The following is a 17,482-nucleotide window of genomic DNA, read 5'->3' on the forward strand; positions in this document are numbered from 1 at the left end:
CAGTGCTGCGGTACGGGAAGCGCCATGCATATGGTCGCGGCCTGGTGCGCCGGAGGGCGCCGCCGGCGTCGAGATCTGGTCCTGCCGCGGGAAGCAGTGGTTCCGAGGGTGGCCGGGCCGTGGGCTGAGCGCTGCGCGCCGTAGTGCAAGGAGCCGGAACAGGAGGGGTGCCTCACAAACACCGTCTCGGCTGGCCGCTGCGTCGTCACTCGTCAGTGGCCATGGCCGATTGGCGTCGGCTGTTGGTAAGGGAGTTGGCCGTTGGCCGGGTGTCTTGCACGTCGTGCACCGGTGCGACGTCGAGGCTGGGCTCTCCGCTGCAAGCAGGTACGTCGCCTGGATTGGAGGTTACTAGTACGTATTTGTCTAAGAACAAAATTTGGAATAGGATCACCTGATGATGTAACGATTAAGATCAAGAGTTCTGGTCTTTAAGGCTGATTCGGGATGCTTGCTGTTTGTGACTTTATCTCTTGATCTTTGCGTTGTGCTTCCTGATTCTTGTTCGACTGTTTTTCCGCTCTTCCAGTTATTGTTCTTCAGATGTGTGTTCGTCATGGTAGATGCAAGAAATTGTAAATTCTCAGGATTTTGTGCTTTCTTCTCATGGTGGCCTTCTTACTCTTTGCATCTGCGATGAAAAGGAATCTAAGATTGAGAAGGAACTGCCAATTTAATTGGTTGATGATTGATGGGTAGATCGTCGTAGAGGACGACGGGGTCGACGAAAAGAAGAAACGAGGAGAAGGTTGTTCCAGCGTATCCGGAGAAAGGAATTCATCGGAGTTCTTCGTCGAGGCTCTCGGCATAGGCGTGCTGATAACGTGTGAAAGTAAAACGAGAGAGGCAGGAGCAAATGATGGATGATGAAGTTTGGGGTATATATACCCGGATACAAAGGCGGTTACAAAGAGCGGTTGCCAATAGTGAAACCGACATAAGCAGGGATTAACCCTTTAATTAAACTAATTAATTAATTCCTAACAGAGACCTCCTGCAAACCTCCTCCCGTGCGTACCCGATCGCATATGCTGACACCTGTACGTTCCCAACATCCGACGGTATCCCTCGTCCCACTCGCTCCACGCGTTCCCTCGGCTCGCGCGCTGACTCTCGGCTCCAGATGAGTCGGCTCAGGCGCGCTCCTTTCCCTTCTCCCAGTCGCTCGCTCCGTTCGTCCGCCACCGCCGCAATCGCCTCCGCGGCCCGCCGCCGCCGGCTCCCTCGTCCGCTTCCACAGTTGGAACTTTCGCACCTCCATTCGCTACCGCGGTCACCTCTTCTGCCCCGCCCCCTCGTTTGCCACGGGGTAGTGACAGCGGCCGCCGGCCACACGACGCAGATGCGGCTTCAGTTCCTTGTCCCTTTGGTTTGCCCACTGATTCTTTTCGAGATTCATTTGGGTGCTATGCAGTTGATCTGTCCATTGCTGGGTTTGGTTTGTTGATTTGTATTTCGGTTCAACTTCTATTGTTCTTGCTGATGAACTGCTGTTGTTATATAGTGTTGCGTCAGGAGACAAGCACTGCCCTGACCCGGTTGTAGGTAAGCATTGGATAGGTAACACATTTTTGTAGGTGATAATGAACATATACATGTGAGGAACTTCCTGTGCTTCCAATACTAAGCAACAAATCAGCATACAGGTAGTTGGTGTAGTTGAATTGGGCCTTCAGGAAATACTGCATTTGTAACTGTATCATAAATAAAAAGAGAGCTATTATAGATTCATTTTCAGATACCCATGAAGTATCGTTAAAATACATTTTGTTGAGTTCTTTAAAGAGGAACCTTTGTATAGAATTTACAAGATTACAGTTTGCATTGACAAGTCGCATGTTGGTTCGATGGTTTACATGGATAAGGGGAAATATTAGAGTAGATTTCAGCTTAGGGCAAAGAAGATGGCAAGAGTATGAAATGTGTTTCTTTGCAACAACTAAAACTGACAATATGGACCCAATGTTTTCTTAGCATGGTACAGTTTTGAGGATCGGATTTTTATTTCGCTGACATTTTCTTCTCTTTGCCCTATATAAAGTCAATTTGAGAAAAACCTTGACTGGAGTTACAAGATGTTTAAGCCTGGTTGGAAGGACATCTTTTGAATGAATCAAAGTGAGCTCGAGGCCGAGATATAAAAGGTTTCTCAAGATTCTACTCTTGGCCCAAGGATGAAAGCATATGTAAGCAGGGTGGCTATCTTTGACATCGACGGAGCCCTCCCTAGAGGCAGGAGCCTCGGCGATGGAAGAACAAAGGGGAGGCCTCCTCGCTGCGCAACAACAAAGCTCCACCGTCCGTCTCCTAGACGAAGACCCTCAAGTACAAAACTGTCGTGGAAACCATTGGAGAAGATGGAATTATTGTTGATTTCGTCAACTTTTAGATAGACTAAATGTTAAGTCTTGCAACTTTGGAGTTGAATTATGACAAATATTGTAGGAATCTAGAGTTGATTTCTCTCCCTGGCAATGTACAATGTATTTTCTTATCTAACACATATATATGAATGATTTGAAATCTTCAATTTGATGGTAAAAAGTGTGATTGTTTCTCTGATCTGCTATACATATAGAAGTACTTTTAGTAGTGATCTAAACGCTCTTATATTTCTTTACAGAGGGAGTATCTTTTAATCTATAGAATCAAGATTCCAAATAAATACATTTTTTCGAAACTTCGCAAAATGAGCTACAACTTTATGGAGGATATTATTCTTGTCTTTTGATTAAGTATGACTTCAACTCAAGTAAAAGAACACAATCTGTTTGAAAATTCAGACAATTTTCCTTCATTGTTTTTGTAGCTTCCAAACCAAAAGCACAAAAATCATACAATTTTACTGGAGCAAGAACCTTTTCATCCTATATTACTCTATAAATATTTTTGTCTTGAGGAAACCTCATTAAGATGGCTAAGAGCAAGACTCAACTATGAATCATGTCAGCCTTTCAGGACAACCAACTTGGAATACATATCTTCTAAACCATCTTGAAACTTGATCCTGTGACCCAATCTACAAATAGCTCATTGCATACATCGTACGTTGACATTTCAACCTGTCAATAAGAAATCTCTGTACATGTATAATTTGATCTCGACAAAAAAAATTATCTATACTATTTGATCAATATATCAGCAGGCTTGATCCACAATGTCTCCCTCTGTAGGTGAAGTTGCAAATAGTCGGTGGCTTGGAGAACCCAGACTGAACACAACATACCTTCCGCAAACCATAAGTTCGACCATTTTCTGGACCAACAGTAGTATAAATCACACCTTGACTTTGAACCCATAGCAGATTTCTTCGCTTCATTGCAGTGAAAAGCTGTCCCTTAGAAGGAAGTTTGAGTGTGCAGTGCAAGTGATAACTAATGCATTATCAAAATTCAGTGATGATATAATAAGTGTACAAGTAAGAATATTTACATACATATTTTGGTCATGTAGATGATTAACTTGTGCTTCTAATTGTCTCTTTCTGCCATTAAGTGTGGCAACTTTTTCTTTCCGTTCACGAATTATGAGATATTGACATTACTTGTTTACATTTCCTATAACTAAAACTATGTTCACAGTTGTGTCCATAATCGATATAAAGGTATTTGCTCTGACAAGTGTTGTATGGATATACTAGACAAGCCAGCGCCAGCAAAAGCAACAACAGCGGGGACGCGGTTGTTCTGGTCGCGAGCACAGGTGCTCGCGTTATCAGGACGGCTCGATAGGGCTTTGAGATTTGTCTCTCGCCAGCTGTTCCTTCCTTATTAATTCACGGGAGGAAAGAATACCGTATGGGTCTGCGGCGTACGAACCGTCGGTGACGGAGGCCGTGGTTGGGGCCGTGACGGGAGATTCCCTAAGCCGTGGCTCGAGTCTGCGTTCTACTCCCGATCCGTGGCTCAGGTAATGGATCTCCGGTAGGGGGCAGTGGGCAGCGTAATAAATGACAAGTCAGATGGAAGAAGGAGCTCTCTCCCGCCCGTGGCCATGTTATCCTGCAGCGCCATTGACGCCCGCCGAGGTCTGCGGCGGAAGGAAAATGCGGCGGCGATTCCCGAATGGAGTTCCTCATGCAACCAATTAGGAGGTAATCCAAATCCCTCAGCTTCGTTCCACCCCCACCACCACCCCGCCCCTCCCCATCTCAATAGAGTTCCTGTTGGTGGATATGTGCCTCTCATCCATGGATTTGGTGGACTGCAGGACCGCGGTGATGGAGGAGGTGAACGACAACGAGCTACCAATGGAGCCTCTGCTCTACCCAGCTGTGGCGATAGGAGCCGAAGAGCTGCCCCCAATGGCCATAGGTAGCACTGACGGGCGGATTTGTGCGGCGGATGTGACAGTCGCGGTAGAGGGGGGTGATGAACCGCAAGCATCTAAGCAATCCATAGGTCAAATTGATCCAAAAACTCCTGGCTAGACTCGCAGGTAATCTATTGGCTAATGGTGTTTGTCCACTTTGAAGTATACTTTGCAAGTGCCACATTCTGACTTGTGTGTAGTCAGGCCAGTTTAGCAGTAGGTTGTATATGGATTTTTTGGATAAAGAAGATGCTCTGAAAATTGGAATAGTTGTATACAACATTTTGGAAAACGCTTGTGTGCTTCCCTCATAGGTAGTACTTTGCAAACTAGCAGGGCCAGATGGTTAATATAAAGCATAGCAGTGTTGCTATTTGTTTATGGATACTGGATTCTGATACTAGGGGATAGATAGCGGAATTGAGCTGGGAACTAGTAGTTCGAAAATTAGATCATGGAATATAGGGAAAGTAAGAATATAAGTTAGAGCATGGACTAAAAGGCGGGCTTGTTTGACATGATAAATAAAAATTGGCCATTCATGAAACATAAATATAATTTAAATTTGGTAAACATGTCATGTTGGCAGCCTTAACCTGGGTGCCTACCAGTAGGTATACTAGGATAACAAAAAGGCAAAGCAGTCCTGGATCAGGATACCACAATTTCGTTGGGAAGGTTTCTGATATGCAGCTTGAGGGGGACAAAGAAATGCTAGGGATAGTGGATTGTGGATAAAGCGAATGAGTATGAGATTGAAATGTTGAAAACTCCGGATGTAGGCATAAGCAGGATATCGTTGACTTCATTCCAGTACACATACAAGTTGTGACATATTGATCTATAAAAAATGCAGGGTTAGAATTGGAGTTGATGCTCCTGGGAGGGCGCCTTGCCCTGGGCCACCCAGCGCCCTTGAGAAGGCAATAAGGGGGTTTGCTGACAAGCCAGGCAGCATTGTTGTAATCATGCCAGCACCGGGGACAAGCTTTGATACACTTGGGGAGACCTATGCTTTTTACAATCTCTACTCATGGGAGAAGGGATTTGGAATAAGGTATGGGAAGAGTAGGCTGAATGTGGAGAGAACAAAATGCATGCAGGAAATCGTTTGTGGATGTACGGTATGTATTTGTACCCTCCTTGATTATTTCATAAATTTGGTCTGCTTTTTGAGTCTGTGAAACCTGATTTTTGCATGTGCTTGTATGATTGGTGTTTTGCAGGGCAAAGCAGGGGTGGAGAACACGAGATCGTGCCGATGCGAATGCCCAGCATTAATAAGGTTGCTCTATTTGAAGGACAATGGTTGGTACATATCTGAACATCGTGAACAACACAATCATTCGCTATCTCCAACATATGGGCACACGATTCACTGGCCGTCCCACAATCACATTGATGCCTATAGCAGAGACTTGGTAGAGCAGTTACGGCAGAACAATGTGAATTTAGCCAAAGTACACAGTATAATTGGGAGCTTTTTTGGTTCAATGGAAAAGTTGCCTTTCACAAAAAGGGCTCTGAAAAATTTGTGTGGTAAAATCAGCAGAGAGCGGGTAGAGGATGATGTGAGGAAAACGATGGAGGTTTTTGCAGATCTGGGTTCAAGAGATCCACACTTCACGTATCGTGTCCAGGCGGACCAGGATGGGCGGATAACGACTCGTATGTGGGCAAATGGGAGTAGCAGGCTGCAGTACACATTCTTCGAAGATGTTGTTACCTTCGATACGACATATAGAACAAACCTATACAACATGCCATTTGGTCTGTTTGTAGGTGTGATAATCATTTCCAGTGCATCATCCTATCTAGGGTTTTGGTCCGTAGTGAGAAGATCGAGACATTTGAGTGGGTTTTCACAGAATTTGTTAGGATGATGGATGGAAGTGCACCAAAAACCATTCTGATAGGTGTGAATCCATACTGTACATACTCTATGTATGACAAATGTTTGTATTGATGTTACAAAAGCATGCTTGTCTAATATAATCTGGTGATGTTGTGCAGATCAAAACCGAGCGATGGAGGTTGCCATTAAAAATGTGATGCCTCAAACGGCACACCGATGGTGCAAGTGGCATGTGCTGGAGAAGGCGAAGGAATCACTCAGCTTGTTGTACACCAAGAAGAGCGAGTTCAGGGCAGAGTTCCACAAGGTAGTAAATCACATGCTTACAATCGATGAATTCGAGGAAGGTTGGAGGATATTGGTGGAGAAATATAACCTGAAGACACACGACTATATGATACAACTGTATGACATAAGACACAAGTGGGCGAAGCCATATTTTAAAGGTGTTTTCTGTGCTAAGATGACCAGCACCCAGCGTAGCGAAAGTGCGAATCACATGCTGAAGAACTATGTCCCGCCTGGTTGTCCAATGCATTTGTTTGTGAAGAAATACATGAGGCTTCAGTTTGACAGGGAAGCTGAGGAGAACTACGAGGAGAAGCGGACACGAATAGTAAGATCTTTTTCATAATTTGGCACCAGATGTGCAGTAGTAATTTTTGGTCACTAATTTGGTACATCTAATATTTCAGTGCAGATCACTGTAGAAAGCAAACTTAGCTATTGAGAGACATGCTGGCAAGATATACACACGAGCTATGTTTGAGCAGTTTGGGCATATTCTCTATGAGTGCGGCGCGTACCAAGTGGAGGAGCTCGAGAAAGGGAAATTGTATCTTGCAATTCATATGGAAGCCGCACGGAGAGAAAAATGGTGTAGGGTATCATATAAGGTGAATGTTCTTGAAGGAGGTGAGGAATTTGACTGCGAGTGCGGGCAATTTGCACACATGGGGCTCCTTTGCAGCCATGTTCTGAAGGTATGGTTTCTGAAAAAAATGAAGAATATGCTTTTGAGATGTGTATACACTATGTGCAGTCTGTGATGCACTAAATGAGCAATTTGAAAAATACAGGTGCTGGATTTCATCTGTATTACGAAAATACCACAGAAGCACATTGTCAAACGGTGGACCAAGGACGCGCGTGACGTATTACCACCTCACCTTACTCAATATCAAAGAGATAATGCACATAAAAATCCATTCAGCTTCAGGCATTTTAATATGTATATGCATGCCATGGAGTTGGTGCGGATGGGTGATGCAAGTGTCGAAGCATATGAGAAATTCATGGTTCTCATTAAGAACTGCATGGTGGAAATGCAACCATTTGCAGAAATTAGGGATGGCTGGGTTTGGAGGACAGGGTAGCTGAACATGGAGATGTTGTTAATCAACTACCAGTACAAATACCTCTTGCTGCAGCAAGTGGCAGTGCAGTTATGGCTACGGTGAATCATGATTCTACTTCTGCAAATGAGAGTGGTAACAGACTCGCTGGTTTTTTGGCACCAAAGAAGAGGAAAGAAATGGGGCGCCCAACCACCAGCCGTGAGAAGGCACCGTATGAGGGGCTCAGCAAACGGACAAGGTTCTGCAGCATATGTCGGCAGCAGGGGCACAAGAGGACTACGTGCCCGGACAGGGGTGATGCCCCGAAGCCTGTTCGCAAGCCAGCAAGGGGCAAAAATTGTGGAATCGAAGGGCGCAGGTGAAACAACTGCAACAAAGTGGGTGATCTGCGGATGATTGGGTTGTGAGCAATTGCAAGAATCTGTTTGTTTAGACTATGAACCTGTAGAATTTCATGTGTGCGTTGGTAGTTCCATCACTAGAACTTCTTTATTTCCATGCTTGCTAGGTGTATTCAGCTGTTGTTGTGCCAACTATGTATAATCTGAAGCTACTGTATGCTACAAATGGTTTGGAACTGTGTGTATGAGGGTTCGTCGGTAGTTCCGTTAGTATAACTCATCTACTGTCATGATTTCTGAATTTTGTGCCACAATGGAGCTTCTGGACTGTCATGATTTTCTGAATTTTGTTCCAATGTGATGATGCATTATGGAATTTTGATTACTGTGAAACATGTCTTGGTTTCTGAATTATGTTCCACAATAGAACTCTTGCACTGTAATGATTTCTGGATTATGTTGCAATGTGAGGATGCATTATGGACATTGGATGACTGTGAAAATGAGTCTTGGTTTCTGAAATTTTGGTGTCTGTATTTCTGAATTTTGTTCCAATGTGATCATGCATTATTGCAATTTGATGACTATCAAACGTCTTGCTTTCTGAATTTTTATAGATCATTGCTTGCATTATGGTCTCTTGAAGAGCACAGACATAAATTCATGACTGTCAAATGTGTCTTGCTTTCTGAATTTTTGAAGATAATTGCTTGCATTATGGTTTCTTCAAGAGCACAACCATGAAAGTCTGAAATTTCGTAGAGACCGGGGAGTGCATTCAGAATTGCTGAGTATAATCACAATGTGGTGCATGAATTTAATAACCGGTCTGGATTATGTATTGTGAGAACTACATTACCCATCCGGAGTATAGTGTGTGTTGATAAGAAAATCAAATCTGAGATAAATTTTGGCATGCTTGCCCGTTGAGATATTCCACACAGGTGAGTGATTGACACGTAGTACCACTATGCAAAGTAGACAGGTGCGTGCTGTCTGGGATGCCACGCGCCCATTGTTGTGGCAATCCCTTTCAAATTTCAAAGTCTGTGAGCGGGAAGACGAGCAGCAGCAAGTAGATAAGGAGCGGAGCAGACTGCTTGGGTTGAGCCATTCCTCTGTACTGGTAAAACAGAGACTGACCATTAGAAGGCAGCTCTCGCCATGGCTCCAATCATGCTATCTCTCTTGTTGACTGGGCTTACAAAATCAGATCCAAGTGACGAGGTGGATGGAGTATCCACAGAGGTTAGTTTCTCCTTGATCTAATCTAAGTTTAGTAAGCATTGGAAGCAAGCTATTTCTAACACTGCACTAAATTAAGTGCAGCGTAGAATGAGCGAGAGGGAAGGGGATGAATGAATCGTGATGGGTAAGGTAGTGAAGCGGCACAACAGTAAAAGAGCAGCAGCCAGTGTTGGCCCAGAATCGGCGCAAAAACGACCCATCCCATTTGCGTACGTCTAAGCCGGAGCCCAGGTGCCTCACGGCGTTGGAAGGCCGTGCGGGCAGACGTGGGCCATGTGAACTGTTCAAAAAACACTATACGTGAATAATACCTGGGCCTGTACGCTCGTGTTTCTGGATCACGAGGCGAGCGAGCAGGGGGATACCGCGACCACATGTACTCGCCCTCAGAAGATCACTTTCGCAACAGCGGCATATATACATAGCAAGCACTTGAGTACAGAAGGTGGACAGCTGGGTGGGGAAACAATCCTTGCCGGCGGGAGTTTCCGAGACGGGCGGCGTTGATGGAGGCGACTGCAGGCGACGGCGGGGCCAAAGCCAGGCGGCAGAGGAGGCGAATCCAGGCAGCGGCGGCGCGCTCGTGAACCGGTCGCGGCAGTGAGGATCGAATCCCCAACGCTAACAAAGGAGCCGAGCCGAGCTGGGAGCTGCGCAACGCTTGGGAACTGATGCGGAGGAGACGATCCATACGATGCTGAGCTTGTCCATGTGGCGCGCATCGAAGGTGGGGCTGCACAGGAGGAGGTTTGCAGCCGGTCTCCACCGAATTTTTTTTCCGTCCTCTTCCCGTCCTCCTCGCCGCCGTCCTCCTCCCCGCCGTCCTCCCGTCCTCCTCGCCTCCTTCCTCCTCCCCGCCTCCTCCCCTCATGGCTGTGTGGAGCTGCACCTCGCCCCCACCTCACCTCACCTCGCCTCGTGCTCCACCTCCAGCACTTGGTGGCTGAAAAAGCTTCAATTTTTCGGCGCATCCGGTGGCGGAAGTGCCAGATCCTGTGGCGGCGTTGTAGATCCGGTGGCGGGGAAGCTCGATCCGGTGGCGCGTACTCGGCGCTTCCTGGTGGTCCTCCTCGACGCCCGTGGTGTTGGCGTGATGCAGTCACCTCCTCCTCGTCGTGCAGGGACGGCGGCGGTGCTCTCTCTGTTCATGGCTACTGCTGGTGTTGCTGCTGGTGGCGCGACCGATCTGTGTTCTGCATCGGCTACAGCCACTGTTGGTAAGTTCTTCCTCCCATTCCTCTGTTCTATGGCTCGAACTCATGTGCTGCTGCTCCTGTTGATGCACTACTGCTTCTGCTGAGTACTGCTGCTGCTGGTGTACCTAGGATGCTTTGTTTACTCCTAGTTGCTGCTAGCACAATCAAGTTAATTGCTGCTACCTGCATACGTCCACACCACCCTAAAACTGAAACTGAAGAAATCGGCAACATTCAGTTTCAAAACCACAAACTGACCTGCCAGTTTTCAGTATATTTTGGCTCCATTCATTTGCACAAGGAAGAAAGATTACATGGGGGATAATATAGGGAGGAATGGGAGTACAATTTTCTGAAGTTCAGACGATCTATTCGCGGTCCATTAAGCTCAGTAGAACATGACATACTTTTGCAAAGTACAGAATGGTTCAGTTGGCAGGATAGCAAGGATAAGTTTATCAACTCCAGCGCCACACCACCACATTGATCAAACACCTGCAACTGCAAATTCCAAATGTTTGATGATGTAAGTAGTGGCGCGTGGCGGCGACTGACCGTGCGGCGCGACATGTAGGGCTGCGAGCTCCACCGCTTGGCCCAGCCCAGCTCCTTGAGCTGGTCCAGCGACATGTAGGGAGGGAGTTCACTTTTTAGGTTTGTGTGTACTGCTATGATGGCCTTGTGTGGTGGATCTTCTGTTTACTCCTGGATGAGTACAATTACTAGGCTAATTACTGTGTGCAATGCTGCTGCTCCTGGATGCTCTGTTTATATGAGTAAGTTCCATGGAGTAGCACTGTCCATGAGTAGATAATCATCAATATCCAATACTCCAAATTCTAATAAATTCCAACAAATTTAAATAAATTCAAATAAACAAGACAAGACATGCACAATGCTCCACATTTCTCCAATTATCTGAATACGACAATACACAAGATAAAACTCCTCTCTCTCTCTCCTTCCCTCACTCCTCTCAATCTCTCATTCCCTCACTCCTCTCTCTCTCTCCTTCCTCTATAAGGGTCTTGGTCTCAGCAACTAGCCGAGCATCGCAAGATAGAAAGATTGCTGACCTTCCTTCATTTTGATGGCGATCTTTATGCAAATGCGGGAGTGTATACTCATTGCCTCCTTTATTTTTCATAACCTCAATCATAACTGCCTGGAGTGTCACGAAGCTTCTAAACAACTTCTGAACCTCATAGTTCTCGAACTGTTCCTCCACACCTTCTACCAATTCCTGAATAGTTTTAGGTGATAAGCAATCAGTTAGGGATTGAAGAGAATTGTGCAAGCATAGGTCTAAAACGTTCATATCGGGGCTGTTGGGTGGTTGTTGCAACAACCGAATATCAAGATCCGTTTGTGCTACAGCCTCTTGAAAACCCACGTCATTAGGCAGGACATGTGGCTTGGCATTATCCTGATGTATATAGATGGTTCTTCCAATATCTTCGTCAGGCCATTTGTCTTGTATAGCAGGGATCACCTTGTTGCATAGATAATCCCTCATCACATTTCTGGTCACTTTCACATTTTTCAGTTCTTTAGTTCCTCTAATTCTGTTTTGACTCGTTCTGACTGCCGCCTTCTCTTCGACGAAGGCCCAAGTCCCGATCTTGCCATCAAATATGACCTCCCCATCATCACTATATCTTGGCTTGGCCACGGCTGTCAGGAACATGACCTTGCCAATGCAGTTCGTATTCGGCACGGGGCGCTCGGGTGTACGTTCTTTTGGGAGTAGATAGTACGTATTCTTCACTCGTGTCATATCATACCATTTCTCATCTATATGGACCATGTCTGTCATTGGCTTGAAAAGAGGAGATGGAGTTGAGATCCAAAGCTCATCGAGCATGGACATGCAAAATTTCAGTCTTGCAATCTTATTCTTTGGCTTGATGGTAGGCTTCACGGTGCTAGTGACACGCTTCAGCTCACCTAACTTGAACCTCCTGTGTAGGGTCGAGCGGGGAATACCAAGAGACCTTGCTAGAGCTCGAACCGTTCTCCTTCTGTTGAGTGGGATTGTCGATGTCCTTGACAGATCCAAGTTCTTTCTCTTTCTTCCAACTCTACCTGGTCTTTTGCTTGCGACAACCACTTGGCCTTCTGCAATTTGTTCATTTGCATCTTTCCAGATTCTTTCAACCGTTCGTATGCCTGTATTCAATAGGCTTGCAATGAGTATCTTGTCTTCTGGCTGAATAGCTCCATCTCTGCTCTTGATCACTTTCAAAGCAAAATAAACAGCAAATCTTTCCTTATCTGACAGGTTCACTGAAGTTCTTCTTATTGCTTCCTGATGAATTGCTTCTTCCTCATCCAGCAACATCTCGTCTCCTGTTAAATAAGGAGCAAAGGGTAAGTCATCTAGATATTGCAAAGGGTAAATCATGCAAAGAGTCATCTAGCTATTTCAGCAAAGTATTGTTAAACAATAAATTTACTCAAATCAGTAAATTTAACTGAATGTTCACTGAATTTTGATAGTAAATTTAACTGAATATTTTGAAAAACTACCTGCAGGTATGTGTTGGTTACTGCTGCTGCTGGTGTAGCTGTTGCTATTGCTGTTGTAGCTGTTGCTGCTGCTGGTGGTGTTCATGGCTGCTGCTGCTATTTCTGGAGTACTGCTGCTGCTATTACAGGTATGTGATGCTGCTGCTTCAAATTGCTGGAGTAAACTGCTGCTGCTTCTTCAAACTGTTGGAGTATATTGGGTCATCTAGATTAACAGACCTCCCTGCATATAAATTTAGCCATGCCTGCTCCCATTCGCCTAGTGATTTCTTCAATAGCCTTTTGGTACCTAAAAACAAAAGAAAGATGATTATATTATGCAAGTTTCAAAAGAACTTGATGGACAAACCGTGTCTGATGGAAAAACAAATGCAGAAAAAGGGAGTAGATGCTCAATGTGGTTACTTCATGAGTTTGTTATGTGTATTCAAAGCCTATTGAATCGCTTGGGAATGGCATGTCCTTCTGGACATTGACCATCTGTTTATCCATTCTCACATTCTGGCAGTCTAACTAGTACTGGTAGGACATGCTTATCGTTGCAGCATTTTGAGCTCATGCAATACTACTGTTTATATCTAATCAAGAGCTTGTGATTTGGAGCTGGAGTAATAATCTGTTAAAGAAGAAAAACAAAATTGATCCAGTCAGTTAGAAATGAGGAGTAGAAATTGCTAATGTTTATGTGTACATAACAGATCATTTGGTTTGAAGGTGAAAGGATACATCAAGACCATTTGAAGGTGAAAGGATACATCAAGGCCATTTGAAGGTGAAAATTGGTTCCTTCGCTGGCGGTAATCTACCTTTACTAATTTCTAGACATATTCCATGAATGACTTTAACAAGCATGTCCAAATCACAAATTACAACTGTTCTCTTGCTTCCGTCGTGTGCTCATCTATCATGTCTAGTGTAAGGAATGAAATAATCCAGTTGTCAAATTCTCCCACATGTTCATGCAAGGTGCAGACAAGCAATTTGTACTGTGGTAGTATCGTTCTATATGTTCTTCCTGATGCCCGAATGGTCAACATGTATTCTTTCAGTAATGTCTGAGCTGCAGAATTCAAATTAGCCTTCATATTTCTCTCTTTTATCTGCAGGGCAATGTGTTAAACTAAGAGTACAATGAACTTGAATGGTGCTGATTTCTGGTTTTAACATTTTTGCACCCGTCTGGCTACACATGTCTTTATAATGTTGTTGATTCCTGGTTTTCCTAATATTTTTATTTCGTGTTTGAGAATAACATCAATGTTCATACTCCTGAAAAAAGGAACCATAGGCTCTTAAATTAGAGGTTAACAGTTTTTGTATCCTTGAAAATTGTTGTAGCAGATCCACTTTTTGATTGCCGAGCACACATAAATTTGACTATACTGTACCGGCCACTTGTCTTGTCAGTCCTTGTTCAACTTGCATCTGAATTATGCATGCAACCATTTTTTCATGTCAGGGAAAGTTTGAATACCTCTAGAATTGAGCTGCTGTTGGAATCATCAAATTTCTTCTAAATTTGCACAGGAAGAACTGCAGGTGCGGTGGAGGAGAAGCAGCAGCAGCCTGGAGCCTGGATGTGGTGGAGGCGTGGTGAATTGCAGGGGCCGTGGGGCAGAGGGAGCAGGAGCTCCACCAGCGGCAGGGGTAGAAGGAGCTCCGGCGAGCAGAGCCTGGAGTTCGAGCAAGATCCTGGCGAGAAGGGGCTCCGACGAGCAGTGGGACCTTGAGGAGGGAGCTCCACCGGCGACAGGGGGAGAAGGAGCTCCGGCGAGCAGATCCTGGAGTTCGAGCAGGATCCTGGCGGGAAGGGGCTCCAGCGAGCAGCGGGACCTTGAGGGAGCTTGAGGAGGGAGCTCCACCGGCGGCAGGGGGAGAAGGAGCTCCGACGAGCAGATCCTGGAGTGCGAGCTTGAGGGCCTTGAGCTCCTTGAGCGCGAGCAGCTTGAGGAGGGAGACCTGAGGGCCTGAGGGGCGCCCAGCAGGAGCTTGAGGGAAGCTCGCTGGCAGAGGAGGTGCTGGCGAGATCCTGCCCCGGCGAGGTGCTGGGGATCGCGAGGTGCTGGGGAGCTTGAAGTCAGAATTTGAAATGTACTGGACTGTAGTGTAAAATTGACATTAGTGCAATTTTTTTCTCTCCTGCGTCACTTAATTCGGGACGGAGGGAGAGTAATTCATAATTTGTATGGAGTGGGTTGTCTCAATTACTTGTCATGTTTGGTGATCTATGATATGATCCTTATTTTATTTTATTTTATTTTATTTTAAGGGTATCCAGTAATTGTGATCTATGATTCTTATTGGCATTGGTGTGAACCTCCTTGTACTGCACTGAGGTGGTTGCAACCAAGTTACTTATGGGTGGAGGTTACTTTCATGCGTATGTACGCAACTTGTGAAAGATAATGTGACTGTCTAAATCACATCCGGCTGAAATCCAATTGGCTTCAGTCATATTTTTTAGATGACAACTGTCCCTGTCCCGTATCCCCTGTTTCAGCTTCTTTGTCCCGCGTTTATGATTTTAAAACAGGTCCAGACCCCCAACTTTTAACGGGTCCACACCTAAAACATATCAAATACGCACAGATAACATCTGCAATCTAACATATAAAGCCTGCTAGAGTACCCGCCATTCTAGCGGCATTGCTCGCGCGCGACGTCGTGGTCCACCCGATCGAGCTGCTACAGTTTTTTTTGGCTGCTGGCGCCTGGTAAACCGTCGATTGTTTTGTACATACATGACTGGTACAATAGGTAAATGACGTGTGGGCCTTGTTAACTGTGGGGGTCCAGGAATCGGCTGGTTTTTTGCTTCCTCGTGGTGGAGATGGGTTTCTGGGAGCGAGAGCAGCGATGAAAACCTGGATCGACCGGGGTGAAAAATATCCCGTGCCTTCTCTCCCGTGCTCTCCCCTCCCCCGATCCCTTCCTTCCCTCCCGCCGCGCCGCCGGCTCCATCCTCTTCTTCGCACGCAGCGGCCGACGCTGCCTTCTCTCCCCGGCGCTTGAGGTGCAGCAGTGGGGGCGGCAGTTCTCGGTCCAGCCGAGTCGGGCGCAGGTCACCGGCATCACGCGCCGCACGCCATGATTCTAGATTGGGCGCAGATCTTCGCGCCGCCACCTCTCCTACTCCTTCTCGTCCTCCTCTCTCTCTCCCATGCCGCCACCATTGCAAGGAGCAGGGGAGGGTGGCGATCGAGGATCCCGAGCCCCAGCCCCAGACCCTAGCTGTCGGGGAGTTGGTCTAGGCCAAGACCAAGGGCCGCCACCCGCGCGCCTCCACTCCCCCTCCCAGAATCCCCCCTCGTCTCCTCTCCCCGCCACCACCGTCAACCCCTTCCTCGCTGCCTATGATGCCGACGCCCTCACAAGGGCCAACACCGGCCTCGCCTTCGTTCCCCACAAGTTCCTTGACGCCCTCGGCAGCGTGGCCATCGACGAACCCGCCGTCAGGCTGCTGGACCGCGCCCGGCTTGAGAGCTGGGTCCGGGCGCTCACCCAGGGATGGGGCCCCAACCGTCCCGGCCGCTACCGGCGCCTCACCAAAGGCGAGCTCATCAACAAGATTGACATTGACATGCTGGCCGATGACGGTGCAGCCTCGGAAGAGGAGGATGAGAAGAAAGAGAGGGTGAGAAGAGTTTGATTCTGGTCAAGAGCCCCACCTCCCTTTGATTTGTGTTGGTATATGTGTTTGCTGTTGGTTCTGCTGCTGCCAAGCTTGGCTGCTGCTTGGCCTGACTCTACTTGTGTTGTTAATATGTGCTACTATATGTTGTTGGTTGCCTCCTTATTTGGTTATTTGTGAATCTAGAAACACTATGTGAGAAGCAAGGATTGAAAAGAAGGCTATGAGCCAATGAGAAGAGCTTCATTTTCAGTTCAGTTTTTTGTAAGAATTGATGAACGACATGGTATATGTTCAGTTGCTAACATTCTCTCTATGGTGTATGCACTTGTCGTTCCTTGCACTGGAGGGAGAGGAAAACTCTCTGTGAGAAGAAAGGATTGAACAGAAGGCTTATGAGCCATTGAGAAAAACTGTACTTTTAGTTTTTTATTAAGAATTGATGAAGGATATGTCATATGTTCAGTTCCTTACATTTTTCTATGGTGTATGTACACTGCATTCGAGGGAGAGGACGGCAAGAGTAAGAAAGCCTTGTGGCATGAAGGCAGTAGCACGCAGGGCCAAATCAAGTGCATTGACCTCAATGGCAAGAGACCAGTACCGTCAGGTTCGCTTGACTGCTTGCTAGGTTTCATGCCTTATTCCTTTTCATATAGGAAATATAAAGTGCACATATAGAAGAGCCCATATTGGGCATCCTTTTCTTTTTAGTTTTTGGAATCCTTGGAATGGGTGTTATATATTTTCATAATTCTTACCACTTACTTATCTTTTTTAGCAGCATAGATTTAAATGTAGTAACAAGTGTTTATGCTTTGCAACCCGGCATCAAACAATACCCTTAACAAAGCTACACAATGGATGCTATTTGTCATATTTTGACCTATGAATCTGTTTGAATAGATTATACAGGATTGATGTGGTTATCAGATGATTGCAGTCTACCCCAGGGTGAGTTTATCCTTTTGGTTTATGCAGAAATGCTTATTTGGCTTCATGTGTAACATGAT

The 17,482-nt window shown here is 46.0% G+C and overlaps 1 protein-coding gene, 1 long non-coding RNA gene and 1 pseudogene across 11 annotated transcripts; all 3 read left to right on the forward strand.

Annotated features, from left to right (window-relative positions):
- The first annotated feature begins 4,325 nt into the window (after nt 1-4,325).
- On the forward strand, nt 4,326-5,784 carry LOC119322301. The gene is made up of 3 exons (XR_005155512.1): nt 4,326-4,437; nt 5,168-5,435; nt 5,538-5,784. It is a non-coding gene; the product is annotated as an uncharacterized LOC119322301 (long non-coding RNA).
- Nucleotides 5,785-6,028: 244 nt separating this feature from the next.
- On the forward strand, nt 6,029-8,106 carry LOC119326336 (annotated as a pseudogene).
- Nucleotides 8,107-9,452: 1,346 nt separating this feature from the next.
- LOC119323627 lies at nt 9,453-15,127 on the forward strand. 10 transcript variants are annotated; one of them, XR_005156420.1, is made up of 5 exons: nt 9,453-10,330; nt 12,591-12,679; nt 12,845-12,966; nt 13,537-13,635; nt 14,366-15,127. XR_005156420.1 is itself a non-coding variant. In XM_037597324.1 (5 exons), the coding sequence occupies exons 1-4, from the start codon at nt 9,808-9,810 to the stop codon at nt 13,577-13,579; spliced, it is 777 nt and encodes a 258-aa protein (XP_037453221.1). In that variant the 5' UTR covers nt 9,453-9,807; the 3' UTR covers nt 13,580-13,610; nt 13,945-15,127. The 10 variants fall into 10 exon arrangements, 4 of the variants coding, with proteins under 4 accessions (XP_037453221.1, XP_037453220.1, XP_037453222.1 ...); XR_005156421.1 differs by having other exon boundaries at nt 14,378-15,127; XR_005156422.1 differs by having other exon boundaries at nt 13,553-13,635.
- Nucleotides 15,128-17,482: the final 2,355 nt, after the last annotated feature.

The sequence above is a fragment of the Triticum dicoccoides genome, chromosome 6B (assembly GCF_002162155.2).
Source record: "Triticum dicoccoides isolate Atlit2015 ecotype Zavitan chromosome 6B, WEW_v2.0, whole genome shotgun sequence".
Classification (NCBI taxonomy): Eukaryota; Viridiplantae; Streptophyta; class Magnoliopsida; order Poales; family Poaceae; genus Triticum; species Triticum dicoccoides.